This window comes from Pongo abelii, chromosome 6 (assembly GCF_028885655.2).
Source record: "Pongo abelii isolate AG06213 chromosome 6, NHGRI_mPonAbe1-v2.0_pri, whole genome shotgun sequence".
In the NCBI taxonomy this organism is placed as follows: Eukaryota; Metazoa; Chordata; class Mammalia; order Primates; family Hominidae; genus Pongo; species Pongo abelii.
In genome coordinates this window covers 61,914,830-61,929,993 of record NC_071991.2, presented here as the reverse complement: position 1 = coordinate 61,929,993, position 15,164 = coordinate 61,914,830, and the positions used below count along the sequence as shown (strand labels likewise).

Below are 15,164 nucleotides of genomic sequence, written 5' to 3'. Positions count from 1 at the left end.
AATGTGGCACATATACACCAGGGAATACTATGCAGTCATAAAAAAGGATGAGTTTATGTCCTTTATAGGGACATGGATGAAGCTGGAAACCATCATTCTGAGCAAACTATCACAAGGACAGAAAACCAAACACCGCACGTTCTCATTTATAGGTGGGAATTGAACAATGAGAACACTTGGACACAGGGTGGGGAACATCCATACCAGGGCCTGTCAGGGGGTAGAGGGAGGAAGGCGGGATGGCATTAAGAGAAATACCTATTGTAAATGACGAGTTAATGGGTGCAGCACACCAACATGGCACATGTATACATATGTAACAAACCTGCACATTGTGCACATGTACCCTAGAACTTAAAGTATAATTTTAAAAAAAGAGTAAAATAAAAATAAAACTGTGCTGCATATAAGGCATGATTAATTCAATACCACCCTGTATTAATAGTCTGGGGACATTCAAGAAGTCCTTAAGAGGCCACTTTGGGTAGCACTGGCTTCCATCTGATTCCCCACGCTACCCCATGCCATCACCACCCTTTCCCCACTGGGCCAGTTGCACTCAGCACCCCAGGATCCTGGGGATAGCAATAGGCCGACATCCTCTCACTGGTCACAAGAGGGCGCCATGGACCAAGCCCACGACGGTCCATCATGACGTCTGGGGCTTCTTTTCTTGTTTTTACAAAATCCTGTTTGTTATAAATTATAAAGTTTTACAATAAGATGTTAGTAATAAAATGAGAACTTGTTAAATCAAGCATATCTAAGTCAAGACAACACAAGTTATCACTGATTTTGATTATCTCAAAAATGTTTTAAATTACAAAGTTTATGCATGTTCCTTAGTAAAAATTAAAACAATATAGATGTCTAGAGTAAAAAGCAAAAGTCCCCACTCATACTCTCCTCCCAAGAGTTAAACCCTGTTAATAATTGGGAAGATTTCTTTCCAGATCTTTTTCTATGCATTTATAAACATATACTATATATACACATAAGGTTTGTTGTTTTGGTTGTGTAAATGGGTTCATTTACACAAGAGGGCTATTCATATTGTTTTACAATTTGCTCTTTTTCTAATTTAACAAACATTATAGACATCTTTCCATTGTTAATACATATAAATCTATCTCACTTTATCCAGTGGCTGCATGGTGTTCCATAGAACGTATCTACTGTCATTTATTTCACCATTCTCTTTTTTTTTGAGACAGGGTCTTGCTCTAACACCCAGGCTGGAGTGCAGTGGCACAATCTCGGCTCACTGCAACCTCCACCGCCTGGACTCAAGTGATCCTCCTGCCTCAGCCTCCCAAGTGGCTGGGGCTACAGGCATGCACAACCACACCCAGCTAATTTTTTTATTTTTTAGTAGAGATGGGGTTTCGCCATGTTGCCCAGGCTGGTCTCCAACTCCTGAGCACAGGTGATCTGTCCACCCCAGCCTTCCACAGTGCTGGGATTATAAGCGTGAGGCACCGTGCCCAGCCCACCATTCTCTTATTGATAGATGATTAGATTAATCCTAATTCCAACTACAATTATAACTGTATTGAACAACTTTAAATATACAGCTTCATTCTAGTAATCCTTTAGGAGAAGGAATTCTTTTATCTACAAGTATTAATGATCTTCTTTACAAATAAGGGGACCAGGTATAAAATTCAAAATAAATTACAGATGCCTTTAATATTTAAGTTCCAGAATGGTAAAAGACTTAATGTTAGGTTATTTAATGTTAGTCTACTTTGAATTGCATTTTTATTAAACTAGCTTGTTTTTCTTATAAACTATTTATATCATAGCATGTTTTAAAAATATATTTGAAGCCAGTGAAAAGCTATTTAAAATTTCTGTTGTAATTTCTCCCTAGTTAAGACCATAAGATATAAACTAGTGGGCCAGGCGTGGTGGCTCACATCTGTAATCCCAGCACTTTGGGAGGCCGAGGCAGGTGGATCACCTGAGGTCAGGAGTTCGAGACCAGCCTGGTCAACATGGTGAAACCCCGTCTCTACTGAATATATAAAAATTAGCCGGGTGTGGTGGAGAGTGTCTGTAATCCCAGCTACTTGGGAGGCTGAGGCAGAAGAATCACTTGAACCTGGGAGGTGGAGGTTGCAGTGAGCTGAGATTGCGCCATTGCACTCCAGCCTGGGCGACAAGAGAGAAACTCTGTTTCAAAAAAAAGATATAAACTAGCAACCCCTACAAGTTAGTTAAGTTTTATTGCGAAGGAAAGCTGCCTGGCTTTATCTAAAGATGTTAGATCAATCATAATCAACCCCAAAATGCCTTAAACCAGCATCTCTCTTAGGGAGAGCGAGGAGGGACGTTTCTAAAAGGAGTCTCTTCTAGGGAGCATTTCCAGCTGTACAGGCCATATTAAAGGGCTTGGATGACCGAGTATTATATTATTGTTTGGCCAAAAAAATATGTTCTCTCTACTTTGGTAAGTGGCTTCTTAATAATGCACAGCCGAAAATAGAAATCAAATGCAAATGCAGGAGTGAGGCAGAAGCCAGTTGAAGAGGTGACCCAGGTAGGTGGGTTTAAATCCGAGGGCAGATGCATGTGTGCTATTTTTAAGTCACAGAATTCTCTTCCCTTAGCTAACAGTGCTATTATTTGTTTTTCAGACTTGTGAACAAATCTGAAAAAAACAAACAAACAAACAAAAAAACCTTTTGTAAGATCGATGCTAATTACTGTAATACTCTCTCTCTCTATAAAATAACATCATATCATAGAGAACTTTCCCAGAGGATCAAGAGCTCTCACACCACTCTCTGGGCAACAGGGACATAAATACTGAATTAAGGATGAAGTTGACCTTCTTTCTCATCTGTCTTTTAAGGTGTGCGTTTCTCTCCATTAGCCCTTGAATCATACCTTGACTTTATAGACACAATGTTTGCGAAGCTCCATATGCTTTTTTATTTTTTTATTTTTTTGGAGACAGAGTCTTGCTCTGTTGCCCAGGCTGGAGTGCAGTAGTGCAGTCTCAGCTCACTGCAACCTCTGCCTTCCTGGTTCAAGTAATTCTCCTGCTTCAGCCTCCCTAGTAGCCAGGACTACAGACATGCGAACCACCATGCCCAGATAATTTTTCTTTATTTTTAATGGAGACTAGGTTCCACCATGTTGCCCAGGTTGGTCTCGAACTCCTGACCTCAAGTGATCCACCTACCTCAGCCTCCCAAAGTGCTGGGATTACAGGTGTGAGCCACCATGCTCGGCCTCCATATGCATTTTAAAAGCATTCTATCTAAGGTAGAACCACTGACTTTTATTATTTGGTCATTTTTTAAGAAAATAAGCTTTACTTCATTTTTAGCACTAAAGTATATGCAGAACAAGAGAAGTTTTATTTTTAAATATGCAGGGTTGTGATTCCATTCTCTAACTTGACAACTAAATTCTGCCTGTCAAGAGCTTTCAAAAGAAGAAATTTTATGGTTTTCTGGAGAAGAGCTACTGAACTCGAATGCCCTGCACAAACAATCCTATTGCTATAGAGTAGATCATTTGAATCTCAGGACAGACAGTACGACTGTCTTGTCATTTCCAGAGGACTAATATGAAACTCAAGGGACATTCCCAAGAGGCTACCACAGCCCTTCCTGCTGGTAAACCACTGCATTCGATCTAACACAGTGTCCGGGCCTTTCTGGGCTTTACCTGAGCAGCATTTCCCAAAGTGTGTGCCATGGAGCAGTCATTTCTGGACCTGTTCTGAGAACTGCTCTGAGAAGCCTGCTCTGGGCACAGGAAAATCACAGGGATGTTCACCCGCTGACGGTTCTGAGAAGCCCTGGAGAAATCTCCCAGCCGGCTTCACTCACATGTCACTAAGTTAGAGATGCAGCTCTTATGAGGCTTTGATGTCCTTCCCCAAGACTGAGTCTACTTCACATGTCTTTTGAAATTAAAAAGAAGATTGTATTTTCAGTATCGTTATTTTCTTTCTAGACTTTTTATCTTGCTAAAGGAGCAGCAATGTCTTAATTAGAGTCTGTTAAATTGTAACTAATAGGGCATTAGATTCTTTGCTCTAATTATATTCAAGGCTTATTTTTCAAAAATGTCTTGTATTCCCTCCTTTCCTTCCTCACATCTCTGCTCGTCACAGTAAGACTTTTAGAATTTAAGCTTTGGAGCTGTGAGACATCCAAACAGGGAGAGAATGATCTTTTCCCATATTACTGGAAGAAAGAAACTGTGATTTATTAAGTATTCCCTCTGCAGCAGTGATGAGCAGCAGGTTTTCTATACTTTATCTCATTTAAGTTTCATAGTTCAGCCTCCAGAGGACAGCAAGTATTGTTCTTATTTTACAGATGAGCAAATAGAGGCAAAAACAGATTAAATGATGTGCCTATGGTCTCAAGTAGCTAAAAACAAGGGGAGCTGGAATTTGGGCCCAGAATACCTGCTTCCAAAATTAAAATATAACTTCATCTACTATGGCCAGGTTCATTTCTTCATGACCATTGTATCACACATTTTAATACAGTTTCAACCTTTTTTTTTTGAGACGGAGTCTCGCTCTGTCGCCCAGGCGGGAGTGCAGTGGCGCCATCTCAGCTCACTGCAAGCTCCGCCTCCCAGGTTCACGCCATTCTCCTGCCTCAGCCTCCCGAGTAGCTGGGACTACAGGCACCTGCCACCATGGCTGGCTAATTTTTTGTATTTTTTAGTAGAGGCGGGGTTTCACCGTGTTAGTCAGGATGGGCTCGATCTCCTGACCTCATGATCTGCCCCCTCGGCCTCCCAAAGTGCTGGGATTACAGGCGTGAGCCACCGCACCCGGCCAGTTTCAACCTCTTATTTGCTTCTTGTGTTCACACAAAATGTGGGATTATGCTTCCTTACATAATTTAGCAATTATAATCTCTTATAGCTCTCACATCTGTGTAAAAATTATGACACATTTAGTTCAAATTTCTATAACAATTTCCTAATATAGCATTCCTGATATTTTTCTAGAAAGCAAATGGCAAATGTTTAGATTTTTTATTATATCACATGTATCTTTTATGTTCGTAGCAACTACTCTAAAATCTTATGATTCAAACACCCCAGGACCTGCTGGTGACAACCCCCTGGAGCTGAGTAAGATTCCTGATGAAAACTGCCAGATTAACAGATATGGCCACTTTCAAGCCACCATCACAATTGTAGGTAAGGCTGAAGATGAAGACCAGTGAGGAAGGATGCTAGACTCCACCTAGGGTCACCCACTCTCTTTGCTAACTCTGAAGGGGTAGAGGTAGGTGGTAAGGGCACCCCTCTGCTTGTCTAAGATGACACCACACATGCAAGAGCAAAGACCCTACTCATTTCTGGATTCCCACCTGCCTCCCCGGCCTTCCTTCCACATCCTGGTGGAAATAAACCTTCTGTGAAGGCCACATGCTAATGAGCCTGCCCTGGGCCTGTATCCCGCCTCTGCAGCCCAGCCATCTGAATGGGGTATGTAGGGTAAAAGAAGGCTAGCATCGAGTTCCTACAATTTCCACTGTCCTCCCCTAGTTAATTTTCACAAAGTCAGACTTGTATGTGAAAAGGGGAAAGAGCAGCCCACCACACATGGCTGTGCATTTGGGCACAGCTCTAAGGCATACAACAGAGAAGACAGAGGGGAACTGAAGCCCAACCTGTGCTCACCGGTTCTGGGAGTGAGGATGGAGGTGGAAGCCCAAGCAGTGTCCCCTGAGTCCAAGCCACTTGAGAAGCTGGCCAAGGCCTGAGCCTGGGGCTGCGTCTGCTCAGGATTACCTTTTCCTGAAACACCTTCCAAGATGGAGTGCTACTTTCTGATGCACACAAAGGCTCTAGAAACAAAAATCTAGGTTGGACTGAAAAACAGTTCAGTTTTACTTTGGAAATGCTGCATGGATATGTATCCTAAGCTATGGGGATAGATTGCCAGATCTGATGTGTTTCTGTATGGCAAGAGGGCTGTCTTCCTTTTTTAATTTTTTTCACTTTTTGATATATTAAGTGCTGTACCTTAGTCCATTCTGTCTTCTATAACAGAATTCCATAGACTGGGTGGCTTATAAACCAACCACAGGAATTTATTTCTCGTAGTTCTAGAGGCTGGGAAGTCCAAGTTCAAGGTACCAGCGCATTCGGTGGCTGGTGAGGGCTCACTTCCTGGTTCATAGATGGCAGATGGCAGTCTTCTTGCTGTGTCCTCATGTGGTGGAAGAGGCAAAAGGGCTCTCTGGGGTCACTTTCATAAGGGCATCAATCCCACACATGAAGGCTTCACCCTCATGACCTAACCACCTCCCAAAGGCCCCGGCTCCTAATGCTATCACCTTGGGAGTTTCAACATATGAATTTCGGAGGAACACAAACATTCAATCTATACCAGAGTGACTGTTTGGCTTTGTTTAATTTCTGTTGTATTTCGATGTGTTTTTCTCTGGCGGTTATTTTGTTAGAGGGAATCTTAGAGGTTAACATCATCCAGATGACAGACGTCCTGATGCCGGTGCCATGGCCTGACAGCTCCCTAATAGACTTTGTCGTGACCTGCCAAGGGAGGTGAGTATATTATCTCTGACAGAGGCATGGGTCAAGTGAGGACCTCAAGTCTGAACAAAGGCATTGACCACCAGTTACCCCTTTTAAGTTGATTTGAATTCCTATTTACTGGTAACCCTAGACATGAAGGGCCCTAGGAGGTGCTGCTATCAAGCACACACATGTTTTGCTACAGTTGAGCAATTGAGAAACCTTTAACAATTAAGTGGGAGAATAATTATGATAACTGTTGGAACACTTAACTGAATTTTTTAACACCTTATACCTGTTCTCATATTGAATCCTCACAACAATCCTATGAGCCTCCCCATTTTACAGATGAGGCAACTGAGGCCACCAGTGATCACAAAACTTGCCTACCAATGGAATGCTGGTAGCCAGCAGAGAGCAGCTCACAGGAGTGCTCTTAAGCTCCCAGGAAGTTGTCTATGCTAACATTAATAGCAACGCCTGATAATCCTCTCTCTTTAGAATTTACAAAGCTCTTTCCAATGCATTATATAATTTGGTTTCCTATGATTTGGTCATGACCATATGTAATAAACTAAATATAAATGAATGAATATATAAATACTATATCGATTAACTAAATATACATTAGCAAATCATTTGCATATAATATATAAATTACCTGATTAAAATATATATGTGTGTAAATACATAAATTAATCAGGAGAATGAGGTGGTATGAAGATGTGGCCTTATTTGGTAGAGAAGAGCTAAGAAGCTCTCCACCCTGGGGAGAGGACCAGAATGAGGGTGAGGGTGGCAGAAAATAGAGTGAAAGCTGACCCAGGGAGTGAAGCTGCTGCGAGAGGCCTGGCTGGTGAGAAGAGGGACTGTCCCCATCCCAGGCCCCGCCCCATGAGCCCAGCATCAGAGCCTGGTCTCTCCGTCCAAGAAGGCTGCCATGAGATAGTGGTCAGGACAGCAATGGCAGGTAGCCCAGCATCAAGGACAGATGAGTCAAACCTCTTCTGTTCAAGTCCCAGCTCCACCCCTGTCTGCTTGTATGACCTGGACTCGTTAATCTCTCTCCCTGAGCTGGTTCATCATCTGTTAAACTGGGGTAATGTTACTTTCTTCAAAAAGCTATTGAGAGAGGCCGGGCGCTGTGGCTCATGCCTGTAATTTCAGCCCTTTGGGAGGCCGAGGCGGTTGATCACCTGAGGTCAGGAGTTCGAGACCAGCCTGGCCAACATGGTGAAACCCCATCTCTACTAAAAATACAAAAATTAGCCAGGAGTGGTGGCAGGTGCCTATAACCCCAGCTACTCGGGAGGCTGAAGCAGGAAAATCTCTTGAACCCAGGAGGCGGAAGTTGCAGTGAGCCGAGATCATGCCATTGTACTCCAGCCTGGGCAACAAGAGCAAAACTCTGTCTCAAAAAAAAAGCTATTGAGAGGAATAAGCAAGATCATGTTATATAGCTAAAACTCACTCAGAACAAAGGTCTCTGAGGAAAGATAAATAAATAAATAAAACTCAGTGCCAGGTACATAATAAGTCCTGCAAAAACAGCTGCTGCTGTTGCTGTTACACTTCTACAGGAACCTAGGCAGGGCCAACTATGGCATTTAATAATATGTCTGCCTAACACCCAAGCTATCTGTATCTTCGAACATTCTAGGGGTGTAGAAGGAATGTAGAGGGAGTGAGCTGGGCTTCACGTGGTTTCCATCAGCCCCTTCCCCTGGGGGAGATCTTTTTTTTCTCCTCCACCCCAGGGCCTCACTTTCCTGAGGATGCTCAGCACACAGGCTTGCTTAAGAGCAAATTATAAGACTAACAATTCGGCATCTTATAGTTTGAGTAACAGTGAGGTGGAATTCAATTTCATAGAAATGTAATGACTTTCCCTTTGTAAAATGGATCTGACCTTCCTCTCTCCCCCTCTCTGTGCCCTGTGCGTCCTCACCCACCTCCGCTGTTACAGCATTCCCACGGAGGTCTGTACCATCATTTCCGACCCCACATGCGAGATCACCCAGAACACAGTCTGCAGCCCTGTGGATGTGGATGAGATGTGTCTGCTGACAGTGAGACGAACCTTCAATGGGTCTGGGACATACTGTGTGAACCTCACCCTGGGGGATGACACAAGCCTGGCTCTCACGAGCACCCTGATTTCTGTTCCTGACACAGGTGAGGTTTGTTTTATGGCCATATGAGCATTTCATACTGCAGGTAAAGTGTGTATCCCATACTAAAGCTATTTAGGCCTTTGTTTTCAATGTTTAATTTTATTTCAGTACAAAATTCATTGAACTCTTATTAATAAGGATCTGAGGACTGGCATTACAATCCAACAGCAAATCTACTTAGGGAAGTGATGAGACATCTGGTGAAATAGTGGCCAAAGAAAAGCCTTTTGATGAAAAAAATCAGCTGTGATCATGCACCAGTAACAATGGGATATGATCACTGCACGCTTGAATAGATTTGTATTTCAAGGAGAAAGTGTAAAGGCCAATATCAAAAAATAGCAATGTTCTCCAATGAAACAACAACAAAGGAGAGGCTGATATAACATTTTCATGAAAATCCACCTGAGCAAAGATATGAAGCCTGGAAGAAAAATGAGACACAAGCTGTTCTCCTTGGTCCCTTCTAACTTACCATGCATCCTCTCTTTCCCTTCCCAAACTCCACCAAGCATTACAGAACACAGTAACAAACCAACTTATTATTCCTCACATCTTCACCAGAAAAACTACTCTCTTCCCTCTGAATGCTTGGAAAGGTACAATGTTAACAAAGAAGACAAAGGAATTTCATTTAGAAATTTGCATTTACTGGTGGCATCCAACTTCCCCCAACCTCCATATTAGGGCTCTACCCTAATGGCCCTAGCTGACTGTCACTGATAATCAACTTTGTTGTAAGATATTACTTGTGGCTTAGAAGAAGTGCTACGTGGTAGGATGAAAGGGAAAGACTAAGTTGTGTACATATTACAGCAGCAGTCCCCAACCTTTCTGACATCAGGGACCTGTTTTGTGGAAGACAGTTTTTCCATGTAACGGGGATGGTGGGGGATGGTTTAGGGATGAAACTGTTTACCTCAGATCATCAGGCATTAGTTAGAGTCTCATAAGGAGCATGCAGCCTAGCTCCCTCACATGTGCAGTTCACAATAAGGTTTGCACTCCTAAGAGAATGTAATGTTGCCACTGAGTTGACAGGAGGCAGAGCTTGGGAGATAATGCTCAGCTGTTTGCTGCTCACCTCCTGCTGTGTGGCCCAGTTCCTAACAGACTGAGGACCCGTACTGGTACTGGCCGTCGGTCTGGGGGTGGGGGACCCCTGCATTAAAGCACTTACTTCACTCCTTAATTTGAGTATTGTCAGGTACAATCTAATAGCTCATTCACTTATAACTCCTTTGAACTTGAAGCCTATCTCATAAGGTAATATGTTCTTAAACATATATTTCCAGCCACAAAAACAAACAAACAAACAAAAACATATATTTCCAGCCGGGAGTGGTGGCTCACGCCTGTAATCCCAGCACTTTGGGAGGCCAAGGTGGGCAGATCACTTGAGATCAGGAGTTCCAGACCAGCCTGGCCAACATAGTGAAACCCCATCTCTACTAAAAATACAAAAATTAGCCAGGCATGGTGGTGGGCGCCTGTAGTCCCAGCTACTCGGGAGGCTGAGGTAGGAGAATAATTTGAACCCGGGAGGCAGAGGTTGCAGTGAGCTGAGATGAAGACACTGCACTCCAGCCTGGCCAACAGAGTGAGACTCCATCTCAAACAAACAAACACAACAAAAAAACTTAAAAAAAATTTCCTCATTAATAATATAAAGGGCAGTTTTAATCCCATTAAAAGAAGAGATTTAATCCCATTAAAAGAAAATAATCCTACATCTAATTATTTGTGTGAGGGCTTATTGTTGGTGATATCCTACCTGCAGATTTAAAAGCAAAACCAGCGATACAAGGGTGCCCTGCTTCCTGCCCGGGAAGGTGTATCAGGGCCTGGGTGGAGAGCCGGGGAGGGTGGGAACTGGAGAAGGGAGCCAAAACCTCTGCATCCAAGTGGCCATGGACTTTAAAGTCATCATCAGAAGCTGCTAATGTTATTCCTCCAGTGCTGCCACAGCTCAAAGGTTGTTTAGAATTACCTTTGGAGTCTTAATTCATTCTATTACGCTTCCTCTTCACTGGCAAACCACTGATCTCTTATGTGAATTAGATGTTTCAGACATTTGCTTTCCTTTAATTCTTCTTGTAGTGAGTGATAACTTTAGGTGGGACCTGAGTCATTTTCAAAAGCCAAATAAAGAAAGCTCAGAATGCCAGGCACAGTGGAACATACCTGTAGTCCCAGCTACTCAGGAGGCTGGGGTGGGAGGATCCCTTGAGCCCAGAAGTCCAGCCTGGGCAGCACAGCAAAACCCTGTCTGAAAGAGAGAGAGAGAGAGAGAAAGAGAGAGAGAGAGAAAGAGACAGAGAGAGAAAGAGAGAGAGAAAGAGAAAGAGAGAGAAAAAGAGAGAGAGTGCGAAAGAGAAAATGAGAGCTCAGAAGGAAAGGTTTTAATTCAGTGGGGATTATAGCTTAATAGCTTGGGTTTCAAAGGCAGAATTTCAGAAATAGATCATTCTTCAAAGGCAAACCTATACACTTTTAGCTGAAGTGAGTTTTATGTATCGATTCAATGGATATTCATGAAGCACCTGCAATTCTTTCAACAAATATCCCTAAGCATCTACTCCATGCTCAGCACAGTTCTAGGCAGAAGATACAGTTCTAGATAGAGTAGAAACCAAGACAACGAAGTCCCTGCTTCTGTGAGCAGTGACAGATATTACATGGAAAACTTTAAAGGTGGTGATTTTTTTTTTTTTTTTTTTTTTTGAGGCAGGGTCTTGCTCTGTCACCCAGGCTGCAGTGCAATAGGGTAATCATGGCTCACAGCAGCCTCAACCTCCCGGGCTCAAGCAATCCTCGACTTCTGCCTCCTGAGTAGCTGGCACCACAGGCATGCGCCACCATGCCAGGCTAATTTTTTAATTTTTTGTAGAGATGGGGTCTCACTATGTTGCCTCTGCCTCCCAAAGTGCCGGTATTACAGGCATGAGCCGGGGAAGGGCACTCCTGTAAGGGGGCACAGAGGTCTGAAAGAGCACGGGGAATATGGCCAATTTTCAGGATTTTTAGCACAGCTAGAAGTAAGTGGTGAGAGAGGAAGCTGGAGGCACGGCCGCCTGATCACAGGAGCCGTTCCCCACGGTGGCGCTACTGGGTCACCCAAGACCTGAGCAGGTGTCTCCAGGACGTGACATCTCTCCCCCGAGCCCTTACCACAGTGTTCCAGACATGCTGACTCATTCTCTAAATAGAAGATAAGCTGACCCAAAGACTATGTATTATTTAATAGAAAAGATTACTGAAAGCCCAGAGGGAGCCATATATCTTCTGTGATGCTCCCTTCCTCATTTATTTAATGGCATTATAAGCGGCATGTCCTCTAGGTGGAAGACATAACTAATATGCTCTTGCTTCTGTTTTAAGACCCAGCCTCCCCTTTAAGGATGGCAAATAGTGCCCTGATCTCCGCTGGCTGCTTGGCCATATTTGTCACTGTGATCTCCCTGTTGGTGTACAAGTAAGTTTTTGGTTCCTACGCTTTATATCACTACAGTGTACTGTCAAAAGTGAATATATCTCTGTATAAATAGGCATTTTCCCCTTTTTTGCTTTTAAACATTTTGTGTGGGGGAGGAAAATATTCCATTGAATGGTGAATACCAAACTGGCCTGTTAATCTTGCTGTGGTTTGTTTTTAATCCTAAAAAATGCTACCAGATCTCAGTAACTTTACAAAATTATATCAACTTAATTTTAACATGATAATCTCAAATTATAGTAAGCAGGCACATTTCTTGCATGAACAAGAGTAAATAAATGTACTTTCATAAGACATCAGTGTCTTGCAAACTGTCGCTCATGTTAAATGGAATGAATCCTTTTATACCTGGCATGAAAAAGATTGTAGAAAGTAGTATATTTCAACTGAAGATCTTTTAAAAATAACTAACCAACAGATTGTTTTCAGAAAACATAAGGAATACAAACCAATAGAAAATAGTCCTGGCAATGTGGTCAGAAGCAAAGGCCTGAGTGTCTTTCTCAACCGTGCAAAAGCCGTGTTCTTCCCGGGAAACCAGGAAAAGGATCCGCTACTCAAAAACCAAGAATTTAAAGGAGTTTCTTAAATTTCGACCTTGTTTCTGAAGCTCACTTTTCAGTGCCATTGATGTGAGATGTGCTGGAGTGGCTATTAACCCTTTTTTTCCTAAAGATTATTGTAAAATAGATATTGTGGTTTGGGGAAGTTGAATTTTTTATAGGTTAAATGTCATTTTAGAGATGGGGAGAGGGATTATACTGCAGGCAGCTTCAGCCATATTGTGAAACTGATAAAAGCAACTTAGCAAGGCTTCCTTTCATTATTTGTTATGTTTCACTTATAAAGTCTTAGGTAACTAGTAGGATAGAAACACTGTGTCCCAAGAGTAAGGAGAGAAACTACTATTGATTAGAGCCTAACCCAGGTTAACTGCAAGGAGAGGCAGGGTACTTTCAGCTTTCCATGTAACTATATGCATAAAACCAATGTAGTCCAGTTTCTAAGATCATGTTCCAAGCTAACTGAATCCCACTTCAATACACACTCATGAGCTCCTGATGGAACAATAACAGGCCCAAGCCTTTGGTATGATGTGCACACTTGTTAGACTCACAAAAAACACTACTCTCATGAATGGGTGGGAGTATTTTGGTGACAACCTGCTTTGCTTGGCTGAGTGAAGAAATGATATTCATATATTCATTTAGTCCATGGACATTTAGTTAGTGCTTTTTATATACCAGGCATGATGCTGAGTGACACTCTTGTGTATATTTCCAAATTTTTGTACAATCGCTGCACATATTTGAAATCATATATTATGACTTTCCAAAGGATGGGGTCCCTGGTTTTTCATGGCAACTTGATCAGTAAGGATTTCACTCTGTTTGTAACTAAAACCATCTACTATATGTTAGACATGACATTCTTTTTCTCTCCTTCCTGAAAAATAAAGTGTGGGAAGACACAAGACCTGGTATTGTAATTATTTTTCTGATTCATCATTTGCTTTTCAATTTCACTTACAGTTGTTTCTTTTTTTTAGATGAGGGTCTCCCTATATTGTCCAAGCTGGTCTCAGACTCCTGGCCTCAAAGGATCCTCCTGCCTCAGCATCCCAAAGTGCTGGGATTATAGGAGTGAGCCACTGTACCCAGCCTCAATTTCATTTATAGTTTTTGACAAGTAAAAAGTTGTTTAACAATGTCTCACAGAGCATTGATAATCTCATAAATATTTTTTACCTAACTACATGTATATATATAGGGCTGAGCACAGTGGCTCACGCCTATAATCCCAGCACTTTGGGAGGCTGAGGCAGGCAGATTGCTTAAGTCAGCAGTTTGAGACCAGCCTGGGCAACATGATGAAACCCCGTCTCTACAAAAAATACAAAAATTAGCCGGGCCTGATGGTACATGCCTGTAGTCCCAGCTACTCAGGAGGCTGAGGTGGGACGATCAGTTGAGCCCAGGAGGTCGAGGCTGCAGTGAGCCGAGATGGTGCCACTGCACTCCAGCCTAGGGAACAGAGCCAGATTCTGTCTCAAAAAAAAAAAAGATATATATATATATGTGTGTGTGTATATATATATAGATATCTGAAAGATATCTATATATATACACACAATCACATCATATGTGAAACTTCAAATAAAAGTTTAATGTGTAAATGTATATAATCAGATCAATCTAAAATAAGAGATTTTCATTAAGCAATTGTCCTGGACTCTTTGAGTAATCAGTATCATATTAAAAATAAAGGCAGGGGGTGGAATTCTAGGTCTCAGTTTAGTAAACTTTTTCCATAAAGGGCTGGGTACTTAAATCTCTTAGGCTTTACGGGCCACACAGTCTCGATCGCAACTACTCAACTCTCTCATTGTAGCGTGAAAACAACCACAGACATTACGTAAATAAAAGAGCCTGGCTGTGTTCCAGCAAAAATGTATTTACAAAAACAGGTGGTAGGCCAGAGTTGGCCCATGGGACATAGTTTGCCTGTTTTACACTAATAGAGACAAAATAGACATAGCAACCAAATGCAATTTGAGAATCTACATTGGATCCTAGCTTGAGGAAAAAACAGCGATGAAAGATATTCCTGGGACAACTGGGGAAACTTGAGTATACATTGGATACCAGATGATATTATAGAATTGTTAATTTTCTTAAGGAATGGTAAAGGTATTGTGGGGATTAACATTTAGTCTAGGTTCTTCATTTCCTGGATGACCTAGAGGCCAAAAAAAATACAGCTATTTGTTCTAAAATCGCTTCCAAAGAGTGTAAAATTTGCAGAACAAGAATTGAGATTTCTCCCCATTTACACGATGACTGTAGGGCCATGGTTCTCAACCAGGGGTGATTTTGCCCCCTAGAGGACATTTGGCAATGTTTGGAGACATTTGTGGTTGTCACAACTAGGGTGGGATACAACTGGCATCCCGTGGTTAGAGGCCA

General features: G+C 42.2%; 1 protein-coding gene across 4 annotated transcripts in view; it reads left to right on the top strand.

Moving 5' to 3' along the window:
• Window positions 1–13,672, top strand: part of GPNMB (glycoprotein nmb) — a 28,483-nt gene extending 14,811 nt beyond the window's left edge. The window contains exons 7-11 of one of the 4 annotated variants that reach the window (XM_002818149.5): window positions 5,086–5,184; window positions 6,456–6,558; window positions 8,495–8,703; window positions 12,084–12,177; window positions 12,628–13,672. In XM_002818149.5, the coding sequence (XP_002818195.2) occupies window positions 5,086–5,184; window positions 6,456–6,558; window positions 8,495–8,703; window positions 12,084–12,177; window positions 12,628–12,787 (665 nt within the window). In that variant the 3' untranslated portion in view covers window positions 12,788–13,672. Of the gene's footprint in view, window positions 1–5,049; window positions 5,185–6,455; window positions 6,559–8,494; window positions 8,704–12,083; window positions 12,178–12,616 lie in introns of all 4 variants that reach the window. The other 3 variants (XM_054559395.2, XM_063725734.1, XM_054559396.2) reach the window with 3 other exon arrangements.
• Window positions 13,673–15,164: the final 1,492 nt, after the last annotated feature.